General features: G+C 54.0%; 1 protein-coding gene across 1 annotated transcript in view; it reads right to left on the bottom strand.

The window, feature by feature from the left end:
* Window positions 1-1,478: 1,478 nt before the first annotated feature.
* CRY2 (cryptochrome circadian regulator 2) overlaps window positions 1,479-19,617 on the bottom strand; it is a 35,222-nt gene continuing 17,083 nt past the window's right edge. The window contains exons 6-12 of the mRNA XM_040259080.1: window positions 15,917-16,057; window positions 14,336-14,647; window positions 13,981-14,132; window positions 13,662-13,864; window positions 13,282-13,374; window positions 12,037-12,178; window positions 1,479-3,576 (exon numbers count right to left, since the gene is read on the bottom strand). Of these exons, the coding sequence (XP_040115014.1) occupies window positions 12,039-12,178; window positions 13,282-13,374; window positions 13,662-13,864; window positions 13,981-14,132; window positions 14,336-14,647; window positions 15,917-16,057 (1,041 nt within the window). The 3' untranslated portion in view covers window positions 1,479-3,576; window positions 12,037-12,038. The remainder of the gene's footprint in view (window positions 3,577-12,036; window positions 12,179-13,281; window positions 13,375-13,661; window positions 13,865-13,980; window positions 14,133-14,335; window positions 14,648-15,916; window positions 16,058-19,617) is intronic.

The following is a 19,617-nucleotide window of genomic DNA, read 5'->3' as shown; positions in this document are numbered from 1 at the left end:
TTTGCACTCAGACAACCTCATAGGAGGCTCCTCACATTCTAAGACTTGGGGCCTTTCCTCCTGCCCGTACGGTTGACTTCTCGGGATTCTTTTGATGGTTTTTCAGCTCCCTCCAGCGCCTCTGCCCTGCACCTCCGGGTCATGGTTCCTCCTGGACTTCTTTCCCCTAAGACGATTAAGCCTGTGTGTTCTCTCACAGCACATGGACTTCTGGCCACTCAGGCTGCTGGGCACAGCGAGGTCCCCAGCTCTGGTGGGTCATAGAGCCTCTGCCAAATCTCACTGGCTTGTATGGCTAGTTGAGAGAGCCACAGAGGTCCTGTCCTTCTGAAAAGGCACTGTTTCACAGCTGTGGAAGCCTATGTGCAAACCTAGACTGCCCACTGGTTGCGCCTACAGCATAGCGCCCAGAAAGGAGCAGTGGGCACCTGCCCTGCAGCAAACAAGCCCTGAGCTCCAGTTCTGAGGTTAATACCTAGAGCTGAAGGCCTTGCTACCTCTCTTCTCCGTGTTCCTGGGCCCAGAGGGGCCACATAATCCTTCCTGTCTTGGTTCAGGCTCCTTTCACTAGGACCAAAAGGTAACCGCTTGCTGCTATGGTGCTGACTTTTCCTCCCAGGAAAGCAGTTTTGCCACAGTGGCTAATAATTTTTCCTAAGTGTCTGTGCTTCTCTACTAGGGGGCACCCTTAGGTCAGGAATGTGTGTGCGTGTAGGACAACTCCACCTTCCAGAATCTTTGGCTCAAGAGCAAAGGTATATTAGCTCCCAAGGGCAAAGCAGAGCCATATTAGAGAGAAGGCAGGAGAAGGCAGGAGAGGGAAGGCCAGGCCCAAGTCTCGGCCATCAGGAGCTTCAAAGCAGAGCTGAGAACCAGACAAGTCCCAGGGTCAGGTTCTTCCTTTTCCCCTTTCTCACTCTGTGCAAGGCAGCTTGTGATATCGTTGGCCTGGCCTGAACCCCTTGTCACAGGAACTTGGGATGCGGGTTAATAAAGCTCTTATGTCCAGCGGTCCAAAACTGGAAACCCTCACTCAGTAGAGAAAGGGCCACTCTGGCCAGATGGTACCAAAGTCAGCATCCAGACTCTGGGCTTGGCTCTCCTCTGCACCAAGCAGCTGCAGCTCACATGCCCCAGTTAAGAATGGATTGAGGGCCAGGAGAGGGCCCTGCCATTGACTGATCCCCAGATTGAGGGTGTTGAAGTGGGCTGAGAGGCTGGGTCACTGCAGGAACCTCATCTCAGGCCTGGCATGCTCCACACCATTCCAGCTGACTGACCTCCAACTCTGACCAAGCTCTGGCGTCGAGACCAGTAATTGCTCTAGCTGCTCAACTAGGAACCTCCCTGGGCCTCCATCTCCCACCCACTCTTCCCTGCCACCTCCAAGGTGGGTGAGAGGCTCCTGGTTCACTCAGATTAAGCCCTACTGCCGCCCAGTACCCAGACCTCCCACAAAATTGACATGACAACTTTGCTCAGATAGGATCAGACATTTATGGGACACATGGATATTCACACACTGTGGGAGAAACACACCTTCCTAGCAATACAAAATCTCTGTATAAAGTGCATTTGGCCTGCAACCATCCCTCCCAACACTGGCCCTTGGGTCAGGATTTGGGGTAGTGCTCTGCAGGAGCCCCCAGGGACACCTGGGCCAGGAGAGGGGTGACACGAAGCCATCACAGAGCTCCAGGCCACTGGATAGCCCCTCTCCTCATTTCCAGTCCACTGGGAAAGGGCCAGCATGCCAGGGATGGTAGGAAGTAGGGGGCAGTGGTCCTGCCAACATGTACCTTAGGGAAGAGACCCATCATCAAAACGGCAGGCAAAGGGAATCATCCTGCCATCTGAGGTGCTGTCAAACACTGACTCTGGCCCTAAGCCCTCTGGCCATCCCAGTTTCTCCGGTCAGTCCTTCCAGGCTTGCTCTCCCCTCCTTCCGGCGGCAGCCCCCGATGCTCTTTCCTCCTGGCTGAGGCTAAGACAGCAGTGAAGCCCCCAGCCCAACACTGCAGAAAAAGCGGTTTCCCCCATGCAATACGGGACATTTCTCGTGAGTTGACACAGATACAATGGTTGGACTCCAAAGGCAGCTCTCCAGCTGAGGAAGCCTGAGGACATCTCAGGGAGAAGCCTGTCAGTGTGCTGGACAGACGTGGGAGACAGGGGCCTGACCCAGGGTTCGGGTCCTAGGACAGAGAAGAATGGAGGGCATGGCTGGGACAAGGTCACAGGGGAGGTAGAGAGGAGAAGGCCCAGGGCCAGCTTAATGTGACATGTGAGGACAAAAGTCCCATGAGAGGTTGGTCTCTCAGCCACACACACATACACCTGCACACACTCCTGTGCGCGCGCACGCTGTAGCTCAAGTCTGGGCCGTGGGTGGGAGGAAGACGCACTCCAGCTGGCCACACAGTCCTCCTTTCCGCAGGGTCCTACTCAGCACAGACCTCCAGCAGCGGGAGGGTTGAGGTGGGAGCACCGGCCGCCCCTGGATGGCAAGCCCTTGGCTTCTCTGGGTCAAAAGCCCCACCTGCTGCTTCCAGAAGGGTTGGTGCACCGCGTGGGACCTCAGCTGGGGCCCTTCCCAACCGTCCCTGGCCATGCACCTGCCTGGGCCCTTGATGTCCAGCTACCGGGAGGGCTGATGTGGCAGCTCGGTGCTGACCAGCCCCGGGCAGATGGCAATGGCTTCCCTGGCTGCCGTCAGCTGACCTCGGGGGCAGGACTGAGGTGCTGTGGAGTGTGGCCAGGGGAGCCAGGGGGCCCTCCACCACCAGGGACCTGGCCTCCTCCTGCTGGAGGCTCTGGGTCTCCAGTCCGCTCTGACTGTGAAGCAGTGGTGAGAGCAAGGGTTAACTCCTAGCCTCAGGTTTTCAGCCCCAAAGAGTGAGAAGCTCCTCTCTCCTACTGTCAGACTGCACACCCAGCACTCAGGTCAGGCCCCTGGTGCACTTCTGTATGAGGCAGAAAGGCTGCAGATCTGTCCACAGCTCAGCCCCAGCTCCCCCAGAAAGACTTTGGGGAGTCCACTGGCAGGGAATTTTAAAAGCAGCAGCCAGGCCAGGTGACTGTCTGGACAGCACCTGTCCCCTCCAGCCTGCCTGGCCCCCGGGCTCATAAAGCAGGAACTCAGGAGAATCCCATACTCTGCACAAGAGCCAGAAATGCTTCCCTCTGCTCCTCAGTCTGACGTGGAGGGAGGACGGGGAAGGGGAGCAGGTGTCAGAATCCCACCTAAGGTCTGAACACCCTTCTAGGCCTACGAGGCAGTGGGCCCCCAGGGATAGGTATGGGGTGACCGCCACCGCCGTGACCTCTAGTCCAGGGTCCGGAGGCTGAGGTGAAGCTGCTACCGTCCTCCTCTGGCCCAGACAGTGTTCAGAGACACATGAGTGTACACAGACGCATGCACACGCAAACAGGCAGCCCTCCTTCCTCCGCACGCGCACACACGCACACACACTCGCTCCGTCTCTGCAGGTGATCAGCGGCTTTGCAGGTTGCACTTCGCTGCCACAGTGGCGCCTCGGGCACCCAGGCTTTGCTCACGGAGCCACGGCACTGCAGCTGCAAGAGAGATGGGGCGAAAAAGGAGCGTTGAGGAGACTCCCCGTTGCCCGGGACACGGCTCCTCTGGCTGCTTCTCTGGGGAACCAGGGAGAGCCCAGAGCGAAGTGCACGGGCAGCGGCACCCGGGGACAAGGTGGCTGCTGGGATGCCAGCGGGTGCCTGGACGCTGGCCCTCTTCCTCTGAGGTGCTGACATGGACCAGCTCTCCCCGGTGGACTCTCTGGGCCTCCTCCGCCCCAGACCTGAGGATGGCAGAGGAGGGGGTCACTACCTGAGGCCTTGGTTGACTTATTCAGATACGACAAGGGCAGTTTCTGTATCAAGGCACAAGGGCTGCTGCCAGAGATGGGAGCATCAGGAAAAAAAAAAAGGCTGGAAGAGAAGCCAGCCAGGACCAGTAATTCTGAAGATGAAGGCAATGACTGAGTTTGGAATCAGCAGCTGAGTGAACTTCCACATAGAGATAAAACAAAGCTGGCACTGTGCTAGAAGACTGGGGAGGCAGGGGAAAGGAGACACAAGGATGAGTCATTTTAAAGATTTATAATGTCCTGGTTCTAGGGCAGAGGGAAGAGATGGCCTCACGCTGGATGACAGGACAGGGCAAGCCCATCACAATGCCGGGTTGCCTGTTTCAAGAGGTCCAGGGTGCCTGAGAGTGTAGACACGCGGGCTTCCGTTCAAAGACTGCACCTCTTAAACGATGACCAGGTGGATAACAAGATGGCCTACTGAGCCTACAACGGGTCAGGCACTATACACGTGTGTTAGATTCATATACAGATTTGTATACTGAAGCCCTCCTCCCCACCACAGGGGCTGAGGTGCAGGGCCCGGCTGGCTCCCAGCCCCCACATCAGGAGCGGGGAAGGGCAGAGGTGCGGCTAGGCCTGGACGGGTTTACAGCTGGTCTCTCGGCTCAGCCTCATTCTCCACTTTAGCTACTCGCCTGCCCTTCCTGTCTTTGGAAAGAGGGTCTTTAAAGAAGTGATTAAGTTGAAATTAGGTGCTTTTCGTGGGCCCTGATCCCAAATGACTGGTGTCCTTCTATGAAAAGATTAGGGCACAGACACACACAGAGGCCAGAGCCTGTGAAGACAAGGTGGACAACAGCGGTCCTCAGGCCAAGCGGAGAGGCCTCAGGAGAGGCCAGCCCTGCCGCCAACTTGACCTCAGACTTCCAGCCCCCAGAGCTGTGAGCGAATGCATTTCTGTCATTAGAGTCACCGGTCTGTGGCACCTTGTGCGAATCCAAGCGAACTAATTCAGCTTGCGACCCCGTTAACTCTGAAGACACAGCCTCCATTTTCACAGATGAGAAAACTGAAGCCAGAGAGGCTACGTAAGCTGCCCAAGACGACAGCATTCAGGAGGGACAGAGCCAAGCCAGGAAACCTAGGTCTGTCTGCTTCCACAATCTGTGTTTTTGCCACTAAGTAATCTCTACATTACAGGATCTCCCATTTAAGACTTTCAGAGGATGTAACAAGAAATTCAACATGGTGGCATGAAGATTAACATTCAAACAACATCAATGGAAGTTCAGATATTAACAGAAAAGGAAAAAATGCTCTCAAGAGTTGAAGACATTGGAGTCAGGGGTTCAAAATCAGTCTTCTGACACATGCAGCCCTTTTCAGACAAATGTTAAATCCAAAGAAGATTTTAACTGGACGATGATAATTTCTCTGGAAGCTGGGAAAAGTAAAAAACAAATTTACGAATGGATACCTGTATGGGCCAATACTGAGTACCTCTTTTAAAATATTTTCAACAATTTTCTCTTTAAGCTTGTACTATAATGACCTAGCCATATTTTTTCACTACAAGTAAATATATTTGTCACTAAAGTGTATATATGTTTATTGAAACATGCTAATTGACTCTTCTGAAACTGATAACTTCAGGACTGGAAAGTAAACAGGTGCTCCTACCCACTACCTCCATTTCTGGTGTTTTATCCACCTTCAGGGACGAGGGACGATTAAGGGTGCTTGAGGATTCCTTAGAACACAGGCTCTTACTCTGGGGTTCCTGATCCTTAAGGGGTCCAAGGTGCCTTAAGGGGCAGTCCGTAGAGGCCATGACGTTCTGTGTACATTTTGCTGTGTGTGGGAATAGGTGTAATTTTCCGGGGAGAGGCTTCATCCTTCATCAGACTCTTCAAAGCATGAGTAACCCAAAGAGGAGTTAAGAACTGATGCCTCAGCTTAGAAGATGAGGAGATGAGGTGTAGTCGGGCAGATATAATACTAAAAATTCATTGAGACCTAAGCTCACCTGGACATGGTTTAGCCATGGGGCAGACCCGTGAAGGGAGGTGGCAATGACCTGGCCTCAGATGAGCCCCAGTGACCCATGACCCTCTGGGATGGCTTCAAAAGCCCACACAGAAAACCAAGGTTTGGAAGAACCAGCTCATCCTTGCCTACAAAGCTAGTCAAAGGGCGGGTCAACTGCTTACTCAAGCTGCTCAGTCAGCAGATAATTAGATGGTCTCTGTGCTTTTACTCTCAAGCTAGGGCATAAGTCTGCAGAAAAAGGCGCTCGGGGAAATCAAACGAGGCCGTACAGGAAAGCGACAGCATCACTAAAACAAAGAGAAGTGCAGCTAGGGGAGAGGCACCAGGGGAGAAATCAAGTCAAACCCGCACTAAAGACAAAGTCAGTCTCACAACGGTTCCACTCTCTCAACCCGTCAGAAGTGGTGGAACACAGACTAAGTTAATGGCTTTCCCTCAGCGTGCCAATGTCAGTCAGGACGGCCCCTGTGTCCCTGGGCCCTGCTCATCTGCAAGACCACTGCACCCCGGCTCCCAGCCTGGGAGGGGCGTGTGTGGCCACTGTGCACACCTGAGCCTCGTCAGCAGAGGAGGCCGCTACAGCTCAGGGTCTGGAAGAAACGTGGCTTGGAGCTGGACCAGGCCTCAGGGGCCACCCTCCCCACCACAGGGGCTGAGGTGCAGGGCCTGGCTGGCTCCCAGCCCCCACATCAGGAGCGGGGAAGGGCAGAGGTGCGGCTAGGCCTGGACGGGTTTACAGCTGGTCTCTCGGCTCAGCCTCATTCTCCACTTTAGCTACTCGCCTGCCCTTCCTGCTGTGCCACAGCAAAGGGGAGGAGTGTCTGTCAGTCAACAGCTACTGAGTAAGTGCCGGGGAAAGCACGAGGGGTGTCAAGTCCCAACAAATTCTTGTTTCAGGAACTGAGTCAGAGAGGCAAGAGAAACCTGTGTGAAGGCTCCCAGGACGGGTTTCTGACCACCACACAGCCTCTGCTTCCCCGGGCAGCATTTTACAGACTGCCCAGTGCCCCTCACACACGGTTTCACGTAAGGATGGATATACACGCGACAGACGTCAGAAAGCCAATGAAGAGATCCCAGAAGTCAGGTTCTCCTCAGTGAAAAGTGAAATTGTTAGCCGCTCAGTCGTGTCTAAGTCTTTGTGACCTGGTGGACTGTAGCCTGCCAGGCTCCTCTACCCGTGGGATTCTCCAGGCAGGAACACTGGAGTGGGGAGCTGTGCCCTCCTCAGGGCAGCCCCACGGCTAACTGAGCCTGCGTGAACTTCGGGCGGAGGAGGAGGAGAGGTGGTCCTTGCCATGAACCTTCCGTGTTCAACGGGCTTCTCTCAACAGATCGGTATGTACCAGCAGCAGGGCAAATGGATCCTGTGCACTGCTAAAGTAGCTGGACCAGTACAAAACCTGCACACAATCGGAGGCTGATGGAATCCTGAGCGGTCAGCAGCTTTGGGGATTACGGAGTAGCGGCTGAAATGAAAGCTATTTGAGGCTGGCTTTTCAGTTTTGTGAACATCGTACAGTAACCAAGTGCAGAATAGATACTGATGTGGGTTTGAGGTAAGCGTGGAACCAACTGATATCAGGATATGTTTTCCCACAAGATCAGTTTAAATCATTGTCTGGCCCAGGCCTGAGGCATCAGAAACAACAGAATAACACACTAGAGAGGCTGGAGCTAAACGCGGCCTGAAGGATCCGTGATGGAGCCTTCCGGCTGGTAGGTTGTGCTTATTCACACCTGACAGCTATAGCATCTCGGAAAGGTTATGAATCCGGCCCTGAGTCACTAAGCTACACTGACAGAGAGGAGAAGGGGCGAAGGCAGTGAAGACTATCGGCTCAGGCCCCGGGGCCACTGCTGTGTGGCCCGTCCAGTGCAGGCTGCTGGCTCTGCCGCGGGAATGACAGAGGCAAAGACTCCCTGAGAAGCACGTGCAAGGCGGCAGCGTGATTTCGTCTGTGGTGCATTTTACTCAGAGGCTTTTCACACGTGGTTTCTCCTTCTCTTTCCCCAATGCGTGTGCTTGATGGGTAGGGCAGGTGACGAGATGCTGTTATCACTGGTTCACTGGTGATGACGCTCGGCCATCTTCAGGGCCTCGTGCGACCACCAGCACATGGTGAAGCACAAGCGCCACTGAGAAATTCTTTTCTTTCAGGGTCTCCAAAGAACACGCGTATCTGTCCTGTCCTCCGACCTCCGGGCCCCACTTCCAGTTGACTGGCCACGACGAAGGACTGACCCTTGAGAATCAGTCCTCCTGATCCTGACAGGCTGATGGACACCCCTGGACTACACGCGAGGAGAGGCGCTGGCCTCTGCACCCTTGCAGTGGCCTCCTGGCATCACCGCCATGGCCTCTCGACTGGCTCTCTCCCCACACCACTTCCTCTTGCGTCCCAGCCCAACGCCTGGTTAATTTTCAAAAAATGCCAGTTTGATCATCCACTCTGTTTCAAAATGCGCCTTTGTTCCCAGAGTACACACCAAGGACTCTGTCTGCCTGACATTTAAGACCCTCCATGACTGGACCCAAGTGTAACCTTATGTTCTTGTAAAAAAAAAAATAGTAATAATAATATCCGTAATAATAATAGCTATCATTTTCTTTAGGAACTTCTAAGGCTAAGCGGGGCTTCCCAGGTGGCACTAGTGGTAAAGACCCTGCCTTCCAGTGCAGGCAACGTAAGACACGGAGGTTGGATGAGTGAGGAAGGTCCCCCGGAGGAGGAAATGGCAACCCACTCCAGTATTCTTGCCTGGAGAATTCTAAGGACACAGGAGTCTGGTGGGCTGCAGTCCATAGGGTTGCAAAGAGTCAGACACGACTGAAGCGACTTAGCATGCGAGGCTAAGCACCCTGTGTTTCACACAGACACTGCTAGTCACTGGCAGCACGCACACTCTGCAGCCCACAGAGCCTGGACTCTGTCTGGCGGCCCGTGGGCGTGGCTCAGACAACAGATCAGGATGGTCTACGTCAGCGATCCTCAGAGTGCGGTCCCAGAGCAGCAGCATATGAACTGCTGGGAGCGCGCCAGAAATGCAAATTCTCAGGCCCCAGCCTAGGCTCGCTGGGGGTGGGGCCCAGCCATCTGCGGCTTAGCAAATCCTCCAGGGGCTTCTGTTGCTCACTCAGGTTGGAGATCAACGGTCTAAATAATCCGGATCTATTTCCCAGCTTGGGGGTGGCTTTATGACTCAGTTCTGGCTCCTGATGCCAATGTGAAAAGCTGGGGAAGAAGAGGTGTCCTGGTAAAGGTTTTATTTTCTTGATGAAAAGGAAGAGAGGCACCCCCCTGATGACCTGGCACAGTATAAAACTGCAAAAACCTTCACTGTGCCCCAAACCCAAACTTTACTTTCTTTTACTCAACTTTATTTTTCCTTCATACCACTTAGGGCTTCTTGACACAAGATGTATCTATCTGTTTACTGTCTGTCTCCTCTCACAGAGATGCACCCAAGGGTGGGCAGGACTCTGTCAGTCACGTTCACAACCATATCCAGTACCTACAACGGTGTCTGGCAAAGTGTGATCACTTGATATATGTTTATTGAATGAATAAGTACAGCTGTCTCTGCGATTCCTTCTCTTTTTTGCTTTGAGCAAGGAATTGATGGCTGAAGCTGTGGCAGCCACCTTAAGGCCAAGAAATAAGAGAATCTCAGAAAAATTGGCTCTGACATTATTGAGCCATCAGACTCAAACCAGCAACACCGTGCTCTGGGCCTTTTGTTCCTTCAGTTCAGTTCAGTTCAGTCGCTCAGTCATGTCCGACTCTTTGCGACCCCATGAATCGCAGCACGCCAGGCCTCCCTGTCCATCACCAACTCCCAGAGTTCACTCAGATTCACGTCCATCGAGTCAGTGATGCCATCCAGCCATCTCATCCTCTGTTGTCCCCTTCTCCTCCTGCCCCCAATCCCTCCCAGCATCAGAGTCTTTTCCAGTGAGTCAACTCTTCGCATGAAGTGGTCAAAGTACTGGAGTTTCAGCTTTAGCATCATTCCCTCCAAAGAAATCCCAGGGCTGATCTCCTTCAGAATGGACTGGTTGGATCTCCTTGCAGTCCAAGGGACTCTCAAGAGTCTTCTCTAACACCACAGTTCAAAAGCATCAATTCTTCGGCACTCAGCCTTCTTCACAGTTCAACTCTCACATCCATACATGACTACTGGAAAAACCATAGCCTTGACTAGACGGACCTTAGTCGGCAAAGTAATGTCTCTGCTTTTGAATATGCTATCTAGGTTGGTCATAAGTTTTCTTCCAAGGAGTAAGCATCTTTTAATTTCATGGCTGCAGTCACCATCTGCAGTGATTTTGGAGCCCCAAAAAATAAAGTCTGACACTGTTTCCACTGTTTCCCCATCTATTTCCCATGAAGTGATGGGACTGGATGCCATGATCTTCGTTTTCTGAATGTTGAGCTTTAAGCCAACTTTTTCACTCTCCACTTTCACTTTCATCAAGAGGCTTTTGAGTTCCTCTTCACTTTCTGCCATAAAGGTAGTGTCATCTGCATATCTGAGGTTATTGATATTTTGTTCCTTAAGAAAACTAAATCCCTCTTTTGTTTTCACCATAGTAGCCATGTTTTTTATCCTAGCAGCCCCATTTATTACTAACACATATATTTAATCATTTAATCTTTGTAACAAGAACCTAATTTTTGACGAGGAAACCAAGTCTCAGAGAGCTTAAGTAATTTGCCCAAGATCATGTAATCATTAGGGCCCCCTTGCTGCCTACATTCAATTCATTGTCGACGTCCTCTAAGGTAAACTTCTGTGCTGTACTCCTGGATTGCTCTAGCCCACCACATCTGTCTAATGCTAAGCTGGTGGAGTCTGAATCATCTGTCCAGGAATTATAGATCATTTGTCTTATTTCTCTAAGCAGACTATTACACCCTTATGGATGGGCATCGTATCATGTTTTATATGTCTTAAGCTCCCTTTCCTCACACATTTGCTGGCAACAGTTTCAGGCTCAAGTCGATGCCATTACCTTCCTGAGCAACCATAACCTAGACGATTAACCTCTCTGTTCTTTGACCTTCTCACCTGAAAGTCAGAGTATCAGCTTGGCAAGTTCCAGATTTTTAAGACAGAATGAACTTTGCTTAGTATCACAGACTTAAGAGAGAACTAAGAGGTAATATCTAAGGTTGCCAGTACTCTAGGGGGAGATAACACAAATCTGTCCACCTGTGACGTCTGTGACAAAGTGCCTAGTCGGGTAAAGGGCATCAAACATCTGCTGCGTCACTGACACGTGAGTCTAGACCAGATGGCCCCGCCTGGCCTTGAAAAGTGCAAGAGCTTAGAAAAAAAGAACTGGCTTCACGGAGAAAATTCCCCTCCCATCTAATCTTGCAGACATGGCACACAAGGAACAGCCCAAGATGATGACCCAAAGTGGACAGGAATTTATGTCTTCCCCAGAAAGGCATAAAAGGCCCTTCTTACGCTGGGGAAGGAAGAGCCAGGTTTGTTTTTGAAGACATTTGGGGGCTTCCAAGGAAGATGAGCACTGACAGGGAAGTGCAGAGCTGAAGCCAGGAGAAAGACGTGAATGGAGGCGTGGCTGTAAGAGGCACAGATGACTGACAGGAGCCTGGGTCTTCCGGTCGGTGGTGGGGCTGGGCTGAGTGAGCCTCCAAGCACCCCAAGCCTACATTCTGGAAGTGTGTGCTGCCCTCTGCTGGCCAGCCTCAAGCACACAGCCCGTCGGGGCAACTGGCAGAGGGGCCTGGAGCACCCCCAGCCCTGCCCTGGGACGACTTGCCCCTCAGCTTCACACCCAGGTCTCTGCTTTCTTTTTTTGGATATGGCTCACTTTGATAGGTAGAAAGAGTCTTTTTTTTCCTTTCCCATAGCTAGCAAAGAAGGAACAAGGCTTTACCTGTAAATTCTCTTCTTAGTATTAGAAAGTGTAAAAGTCAGAATAGTAGAATTTGAGCTGAAATCTTAAAAAAGTCATGCAGTCCTCACCAGGCTTTAATCCCATTTGCCGGGTTTTAAGCTTCACCTGGCAGGGCAGTAGTTTCCCAAACTCACCCCCAGCCCTCCCCGCCTCACCCCACGAGACTCTCCCCCTCCTCACCCCCGCCTCCCTTCCGCCTCACTGCCCGGCCTCACTCACTCTCAGACGCCCCTGCTCGGCAGTTCTGAGGGGAGCGACTCCGCCACCCTGGCCCGTTTGCTGAGCTCTCCACCAGGCGGCTCCTCCGCTGCTTCCAGCTTGCGCTTGGGAGACGCTGGGCCCCCGGGCAGTGGTCTCAGACCTGTAGGGAAGCAGGTCAGTGTCACACGGACACATGTGTTCAGCCCACATGACCCTCAGCTGTGCAGAGGCTGCTCTTTAGGGGGCAGGGAAACTGTTCCTCAGACCAGCCCCTCTCCTTTCAGCAGTGACCGCCTGGAAAGATCCAAGGAGAGCATGACCAGGCCTGCAGGCACGTGTGCCAGCTCTGGGGGCCCAAGGGCCAAGGGCTCCAGGCCGGAGATGGATGGGCCTGGGGGCTCTCCTTGCTCGGGGACTGAGGCCTTCCCTCGGTAACTGGCCTCCCGAAGCTGGGATGAGCATACTCTCCCCTGTGGAGCCCACCTGGCCGGGCAAAGTAGAAAAAACTCTGTAGTTCTCTACAGTCTGAACTTGCCAGTCTTCATCCCAGAGCTGAAGGGCAGAGGTTAAGAAGGGGGCAAGTCTGCCTACCCCTCACTCCTGCCACCTCCTGCCTGGATGACTCATTGCCCCTGAGCGCCCCCCATTCTCGGGGGCTCCTGCCCATGCTGTGCTCTCCACATACACACAGAAGGCAGAGTGAGCTCTTTAAAACATAAAGAGGTCACGCCTCTGCCCTGCTGACCCCGTCAGCGCCTTCTCCCTGCACACACGAGGGAACGCTAACCCTCCTGTGGACGCAGAGTCTACACAGTGCTGCTCTGGCTATCCACCCTTGTCTTGCTCCAGCTCGTCGCTCAGGACACGCCAGCCCCACTGGCCTCCCTCCTCTCATTCCTGGGTCAGGCAGCTCGCTTCCTTCTCTGAGTCTTTTCTTGCTACTCCCTTTGCCTGGGATGCTCTTCCCCCTCTTCTAGGAAGGCTGGCTCCGCTCACTACGTGGGGGCCTGGTGCTCCACCTAAAGTCACCCCCCTCCCCAGCACTCTCTTAGCAGGTCATTCGGCTTGACTTTCCTGCAAAGCACTTGGTATCTGACATGACCCTGCATGGTTCCTTTACCATCTGTGTCCCCAGGGGGAGTTCAAGCTCCACCGGGGCGTAAGTATTCTGGTCTCCATGCTCAGCCCCCTGTGACTGAAGTGGGGGTAGCTCTGCAGTGCCCCTGGGACGGGCACAGGCCCCCGGAGGCCAGCTGTACTCACCCGCACTGCTTGAGCTCCCTGCCTGGCTCGAGCTGGGCTCTGCCACTGGGGTGCTGAGGTCTTCCACACAGGAAGGGACAGATGCCAGCAGACCTGGGAAAGAGGCAGGGGAGTAATCGGAATGCAGACTCACAGGACTGCAGGGGCAGGTGAGGACAAGTCAGGGCAGGTCCTAGGTTCTGTCTCTCCCCACTGGCTGCAACTAATTCAGCCCAGCCTGAGCGGCCTGTGCCCAGGAAGTCAAGTCAACAGCCTGGAAGGCAGCGCTCGGCGGTGTCCCTCTACAAACATCTGGGAATCCCCATTCCCACCCCAGGAGCCCGGAGGTGCTGCCCCTGTCCGGGGATGAGGGGATGTGGGGGCGGGGGGTGGCTCCTTACAGAGTCCCCGGTAGCGGGAGAGTTGCTGGTAAACTTGCTTCATCCGCTCGATGTTGAGCCGGCTGGCCTCGGCGTGGTTGACGATGGGCCGGGGGTAGTCTACGCCAATGATGCACTTGGCTGCCTTCTGAATGGACTCTGGGGCGTTCCAGGGCTCGTAGATGTACCGGGAGGGGAACCCTTTCAGTTTGGGCAGGTATCGCCTGAAACGCACCCACCGGACGACCTATCAGCACGCTGGGAGCCTCCTCCAAAGGCCAAGTGTTTCTCACCTGAGGAGGAGGCTGCAGTGGTCAGAGAGCCTGCTCTGCATCCTCACCTGATGTAGTCCCCACTGGGGTCCGTGCGGCGGCCAAAGCCCACCGGGCAGTAGCAGTGGAAGAACTGCTGGAAGAAAGCGCTGCAGGACAGCCACATCCAGCTGCCAGCGTTCACGCTGAAATCCGCGTCCAGGAGCAGCTCATCGAACACCTAGACGCAGGCAGGAGAAACCATGAACCTCCAGGGGGGCCTACGACCATGGTTCTCCCCCAGTCACCACATGCCCCCCAGAGAAGGGTGTCAAAGCCTTCTGCTGCGGGCAAGCCGAGAAGGATCTGGAGGGAATTTCCTGGACCAGGGGCCCCAGCCCACCCGCCAGACCCCACGGGGGCGGCCCGCTGAAGAGCACTCACCCGGACCCCGCTCTCCCAGCTGACCCAGAGGTCCCCGCGCGTGAGGAAGCAGGCCACAGCATGCCGGGCCAGGTGGTGGATCCAGCCCTCCTGCCTCAGCTGGGCCATGATGGCGTCGATCCAGGGGAAGCCTGTCTTGCCCTCGGCCCACTTGGCCAGGGCCTCAGGGTTGCGATCCCAGGGGATCTGGATGCAGATGGGGTTCCCCTCCATGCGGTCGAACCTGGGGTTGTTGGTGGCCGCCGTGTAAAAGAACTCTCGCCACAGGAGTTGCCCAAACAGGGAGAGTGGGGGCGTGCTGTTCCGCTTCACCTGGGGGCGGGGACAGCACACGGGTACACATGCGGGCCTCGCCCCTGGCACCTGCCCCTCGGCCTCCCCACGGAGGACCGGAGCCGCCACCTCCACCCTTGATGCGGGGAGGGGCCATGCCCAGGAGAAACGGCAGAAGGTGCCCACAGAACCCCAGGCCCTGGCTGTGCCCACTGCTGCTCTGAGCACCAAGAACGGCTGAGGGGCGGCAGGCGGCGGCAGGGACGGCACTGTGGGACTCGGGGCTGGGAACTGAGCTCCCCAGGCTGGTCACGACCCTTGTCCTCAGGGGCCCCTGTGTAACTCTCCTTTCTAAAATGTCAAAGGGGGTCTTCTCAACAGCACACACACAAAAATGCTCAGTCTAGATTTTGGTTAAATACATGACACCCGAAGCCTGGATCTGGGGCCCTGAGGGAGCTAAGACATAGACCTCCAATCGAATGATGCGTGTGCTCATCACATCCGAGCTCTTTTCAGCCCACGGACCATAGCCCCAGGCTCCTCTGTCCCTGGGACTCTCCAGGCAAGCACACTGGAGTGGGCAGCCATGCCCTCCTCCTGGGCATCTTCTCAATCCAGGCATCAAACCTGTGTCCCCTGCACTGGCAGGCAGATTCTTTACCACTGTGCACCTGGGAAGCCCCAAGGGAACGATAATTTTCCTAAAATCACAAGATTACCCACCAAGTGGCAAAGCTACCCCAGGCCACAAAATCCGGATACTGGCAACCTAAGGACACATGAAACAACGCAGATGCGAGGATGATCTGATGAGTCTCAGGAGCTGGAGGTGTGGCCCTCTCTCTCTGTGGGGGCAGGTACATTACCACAAGGCGCTCTGCCCGTTGCCCCATCCAGCCCTGCATTTGGCCCTCTGGTTACTTTCTCATCACTGATGGGCAAGCACCACGAGACAGTCTGGACACCACCCCGTAGCGGGCCACTGCGCTCCTCACCTCAGGACTGGCTCCAGCCTCACCCGTCCTGCCTCCCGCCCTGAGGGCTCAGCCCTCACCACCCTGCTGCTGGCAGCTCTGCCACTCCGGGCTCTTGCTGTCCGGCTCCACTTGAGAAGCTGGATGTAGTTTCGAGTGGCAGTTGGGGCTGTGCTTGGCTCTGCCACCTCTCGGAAGTGGCCTGCTCCTCACTGTCTCTGGGTGGTACCCACACTTCAGCCAGAGGGAAGGCCTCCCTGCATGCTGAATGACCGGCCCAGAAGACCCTGGTCCTCTTGGCTGCACGCGGGGGCGGGCTGATAGCTCTCACCTTCTTGTACAGGTCCCACAGGCGGTAGTAGAAGAGACGGCAGGAGAGGCAGCCAAAGCGCAGGTAGGGGCTGAGGCCCGTGGGGCTGGCCAGCAGGGAGTTGGCGTTCATCCGGGGCCTCTCGTAGCTGGCAACCCAGGCCTGCAGCAGAGAGAGAGGACGGAGGAAGGACAGGCTGGGACGCTGCCGAGGAACAAGTCTGATGCAGCCGGTGGTTAAGGAACCTGCTGAAGGTTGCAGACCAGAAAGCCAAGGAGCCAGGACGAGTCCTGCGCACGTCCCACCCCTTCAGGCTGGCACAATTTCTGATGGAACCACCACCAACCAAATAATGGGGCCCAAGTTCTCACCCTGACTCTGTTTAATTTGTGCTATGACTGCAGTAAGTTATTCAGTCCCTCAGCGACTTTTCTATTAAATGAGAAGAAAGTTTCCTACCTGCTGGAGAGTAAATAAAATGACAGATTTGGAAGTTTCTGAAAGCACTGAGCAGGCCATGACTCTACAGATGAAAGGAACAGGGGCTTCCATGCTACAGAAGAGGGCAGCTCTCGCCCAGCTCCCACTGTCACAGAGGCCTTGAGGCTGCTGCGGCACAGATTCACCCAGATTCCCTTCTGCCCACCGCTCCACAGCACTGAGAAGTCCACTGCTGCGGACCCAGAGTCATGAATTGCGGGGGTCACTTGTCTTGTTTTTCTCATCAGTTGCTGCCGGCAGGGTACTTAACCTCCACAACTCAGGGACCCCTGCTCTCTCATTTGCGATTAACAATCCCGCGAGGCACCATTTGCCACCTCCTTTTGAAAATGAAGAATAAGGCTAAGAAGGGTTACGTGACTGCTGGGGTTACAGAGATAGTAAGAGATAGGGCTGGAGGGACTGACTCCAGTCTTTTCCACTCCCTCTAACAACTATTTTCTTTCTCAATTCCTAATGCCCTCTTGTTCTTTGTGAGGACTATTTCACAAACTTATACCCTCTTGAGACCTCCAGTTCCATACTTGCCCACCCCTCTCCAGCAGATGCCTTCTTTCCTCATGATGAAGATATGGACGCCATCAGGTAGGAAAGACCTCAACTTTTAGCCACCGCATCTACAGGCTCACCTGCACCCACCCCCCTGCAACCCTGCCCAAGGCTAAGGCCTCCACCCGGCTCTGGAGCCCTCCATTTCTGCTTACACACATTCCACCTCTCCCTCTCTTCTGTGTCCGCTCTAAGAACACTGGGGAAATGGTCTCGGCTCTTTGCAAACAAAACAAAACAAAAATGAATACTTTCCAGTCACCCTGCAGACTTCCCCCTGCATCCTCTTTCCTCCCTTCACAGCCAGCCCCACTCTATTTCCTCGAACCCAGCTCCACGTCCCCCTTCACCACTCGCACCAGAGCCTCCACGACGTCCACGCCACTGAATCCTGTGGGCATTTCCTGTCCTCTCGTTTCTAGGCCTCCCAGCCACTCACCCTACTGCCTGCCCCCGTCTCCATTCCCACCATTCCGCTGGCTCCTGGTCGCCTCTCAGCTCTCACCTGGCTGGCTACTCCTATTTCACCAGCTCCACCGCGCCTCCCAACACTGAAGTGCTGGCGTCCCAGGGCTCTGTCCTGGGTCCTCTGCTCCACTGTGCTCCAGCTTGGTTCAGCCAGTCCCGTGGATCCTCTAAGGCTACTTCCTTGAAGACAATCACCATGGCTCTAGCTTGCGCCCCAACTGCGACCTAGAATCCCAAATCACCCTAGCCAACTCCCTGCCAGAGATCTCCACTGGACTGACTTTCAGGCCTCAAGGGTAGCAGGCTCTTTTCTTTAAACTGCGCTTCCATTGGCATGCCTTACCTCAGAAAGCGCACTGTCATCCACCTCGTCGCCCGAGCCAAAAGCATGGCCGTCACCGTTACCTGCCCTCCCTCAGCAGGTCATGTCAGTCCCACTGTCCACGTATTTCTCCACCCCGTCCTTTTCCATCCATCCCCTGTTGCCATCGACCTGGTTTAGGCTAAGACTATCTATACTGGACAACTGTGACAGCCTCCCACCTGCCTCTCTGCGTCAGCTCTTGTGCCCTCTAATCCACTGTCCACATCGGGAGCAGAGTGGTTCTTTAAAATGCCTGTCCCCGAGGGCAACATCTGCAGCAGGCTTCCTGGTGTTCTCAGGCTAGAGTTCCAAATCCTAACCAAGGCTCACAAGCACCCTGCAGTCTGCTGGGGGCCCATGTTTCTAGCTTCCTCCCTTGCCACTCTTCTTGAAGCATCATGCTCTTGCTAGCCTCTGCACATGCAGCTCCCTTTCCTTGGTTAATTTTGACTCTTCCTTCAAGCCTCAGCCTCAAGGCCACCTTCGCGGCAGGTGATCCTCAGGTGTTGGTTAAGTACCTCTAACAGACCCAAGGTATATTTGCCTGCTCACATCCTTGCCCACCATTCTTTGAAAATCTTTTTAAGTGAAACATAGATACAAAAGCACCGATGGGTGGCTTAATGGATTATTCTAAGGCAAATGCCTCCGCAACCACCACCAAAGTTCAAGAATCAGCACCTTGCTGGCCACCCCAGAAGCCCGCCTACGCGCTCCGCCAGTCAGGTCCCTCCCCTGCTCCATCAATAACCACCTGCCCGACTCTGTCAATAATCAGGTCCCAGCATTTTAAAATGTTTACATTTTTCTGTTTTTTCAAAGCACATTTGGAAGGGAGAGCTTTACCTTTTCAGTTATTCCTTGCACTTTTAAAGTGTTTCCTATTCTTTTTTTCATCCAAATGTACATCCGTAGGCACATTTTGTTTAGTCTTGGTCATGTAAAAGAGTTCAACGTGTTATTTATTTTATTCTATGCATTTCTTGCCATTTCCTACTTTTCCTTTTACATTTCTTATAAAAGAACTCAAGATCTTTGACTTGCACTAATTCCCACAATCTGGATTTCCCTGTGTTCTTATGGGTGCAGTTCAACACATTCCTCTGGCCTGTGTGCCGCTTGCAAACTGGTGGCTGGGACCAGAGACTGGCGTGGACTCAGGTTCCCTGTCTTCGGCGAGACTAGAGGGGGAACAAGCCTGACAGTCACTCTCCTTGGTGTTAGCAGTCATTAGTGAATCACTAGGGGCTGCAAGATTCCTGTTCCTTTTTCATTTAATAACTGGGACACTTTTGTGGAGAGGTGCTTGCCCTCAGCTACTACTGGGTAACCCACTGGTAAAGATCATATTGTTTGGCCCCCTCTTTCTGGTAACAGTACTTAATGTTCTTGTGGTGACCCACCCCTTCCCTAATCTCAGCTCAACTGGGTAAAGTAGAGCTAAGCCCACCTTGAACTCTGGGAGTGGGCTCACTCCCAGATTCAAGTCTGAACAGGGAAGGGGGCACCCCCTTCCCTGGCCTTAGTGACAGTCAGGGACAGTCACATGACCCAAGCCAGACCAACGAAAACACTTCTTGGGACTTTTTCTGAAGCTTTTGGAAACTTTCTCAGGTAGTACTAAGCACACTGAAAATAAGCCTCTGGTGACCAGCCTTGCCACCACTCAAGGAAAACCTGCCTGAGAATGAAATAATACACAGGAAGGCAGTACTGAGATGGAGAATGCATTCCAAGTAGCATTAGTTGGACACCTGGATCCAGCTATGCCTGAAGGCTACATCCTGGGACTCTTGGTTATATGAGTTAAGAAAAATTCCTTTTTCAAAAGCCATCTTGC

This window comes from Oryx dammah, unplaced genomic scaffold (genome assembly GCF_014754425.2).
Source record: "Oryx dammah isolate SB20612 unplaced genomic scaffold, SCBI_Odam_1.1 HiC_scaffold_17, whole genome shotgun sequence".
Classification (NCBI taxonomy): Eukaryota; Metazoa; Chordata; class Mammalia; order Artiodactyla; family Bovidae; genus Oryx; species Oryx dammah.
Note: the sequence above shows the minus strand (reverse complement) of the source record. Positions and strands in the feature narration are given on the sequence as shown.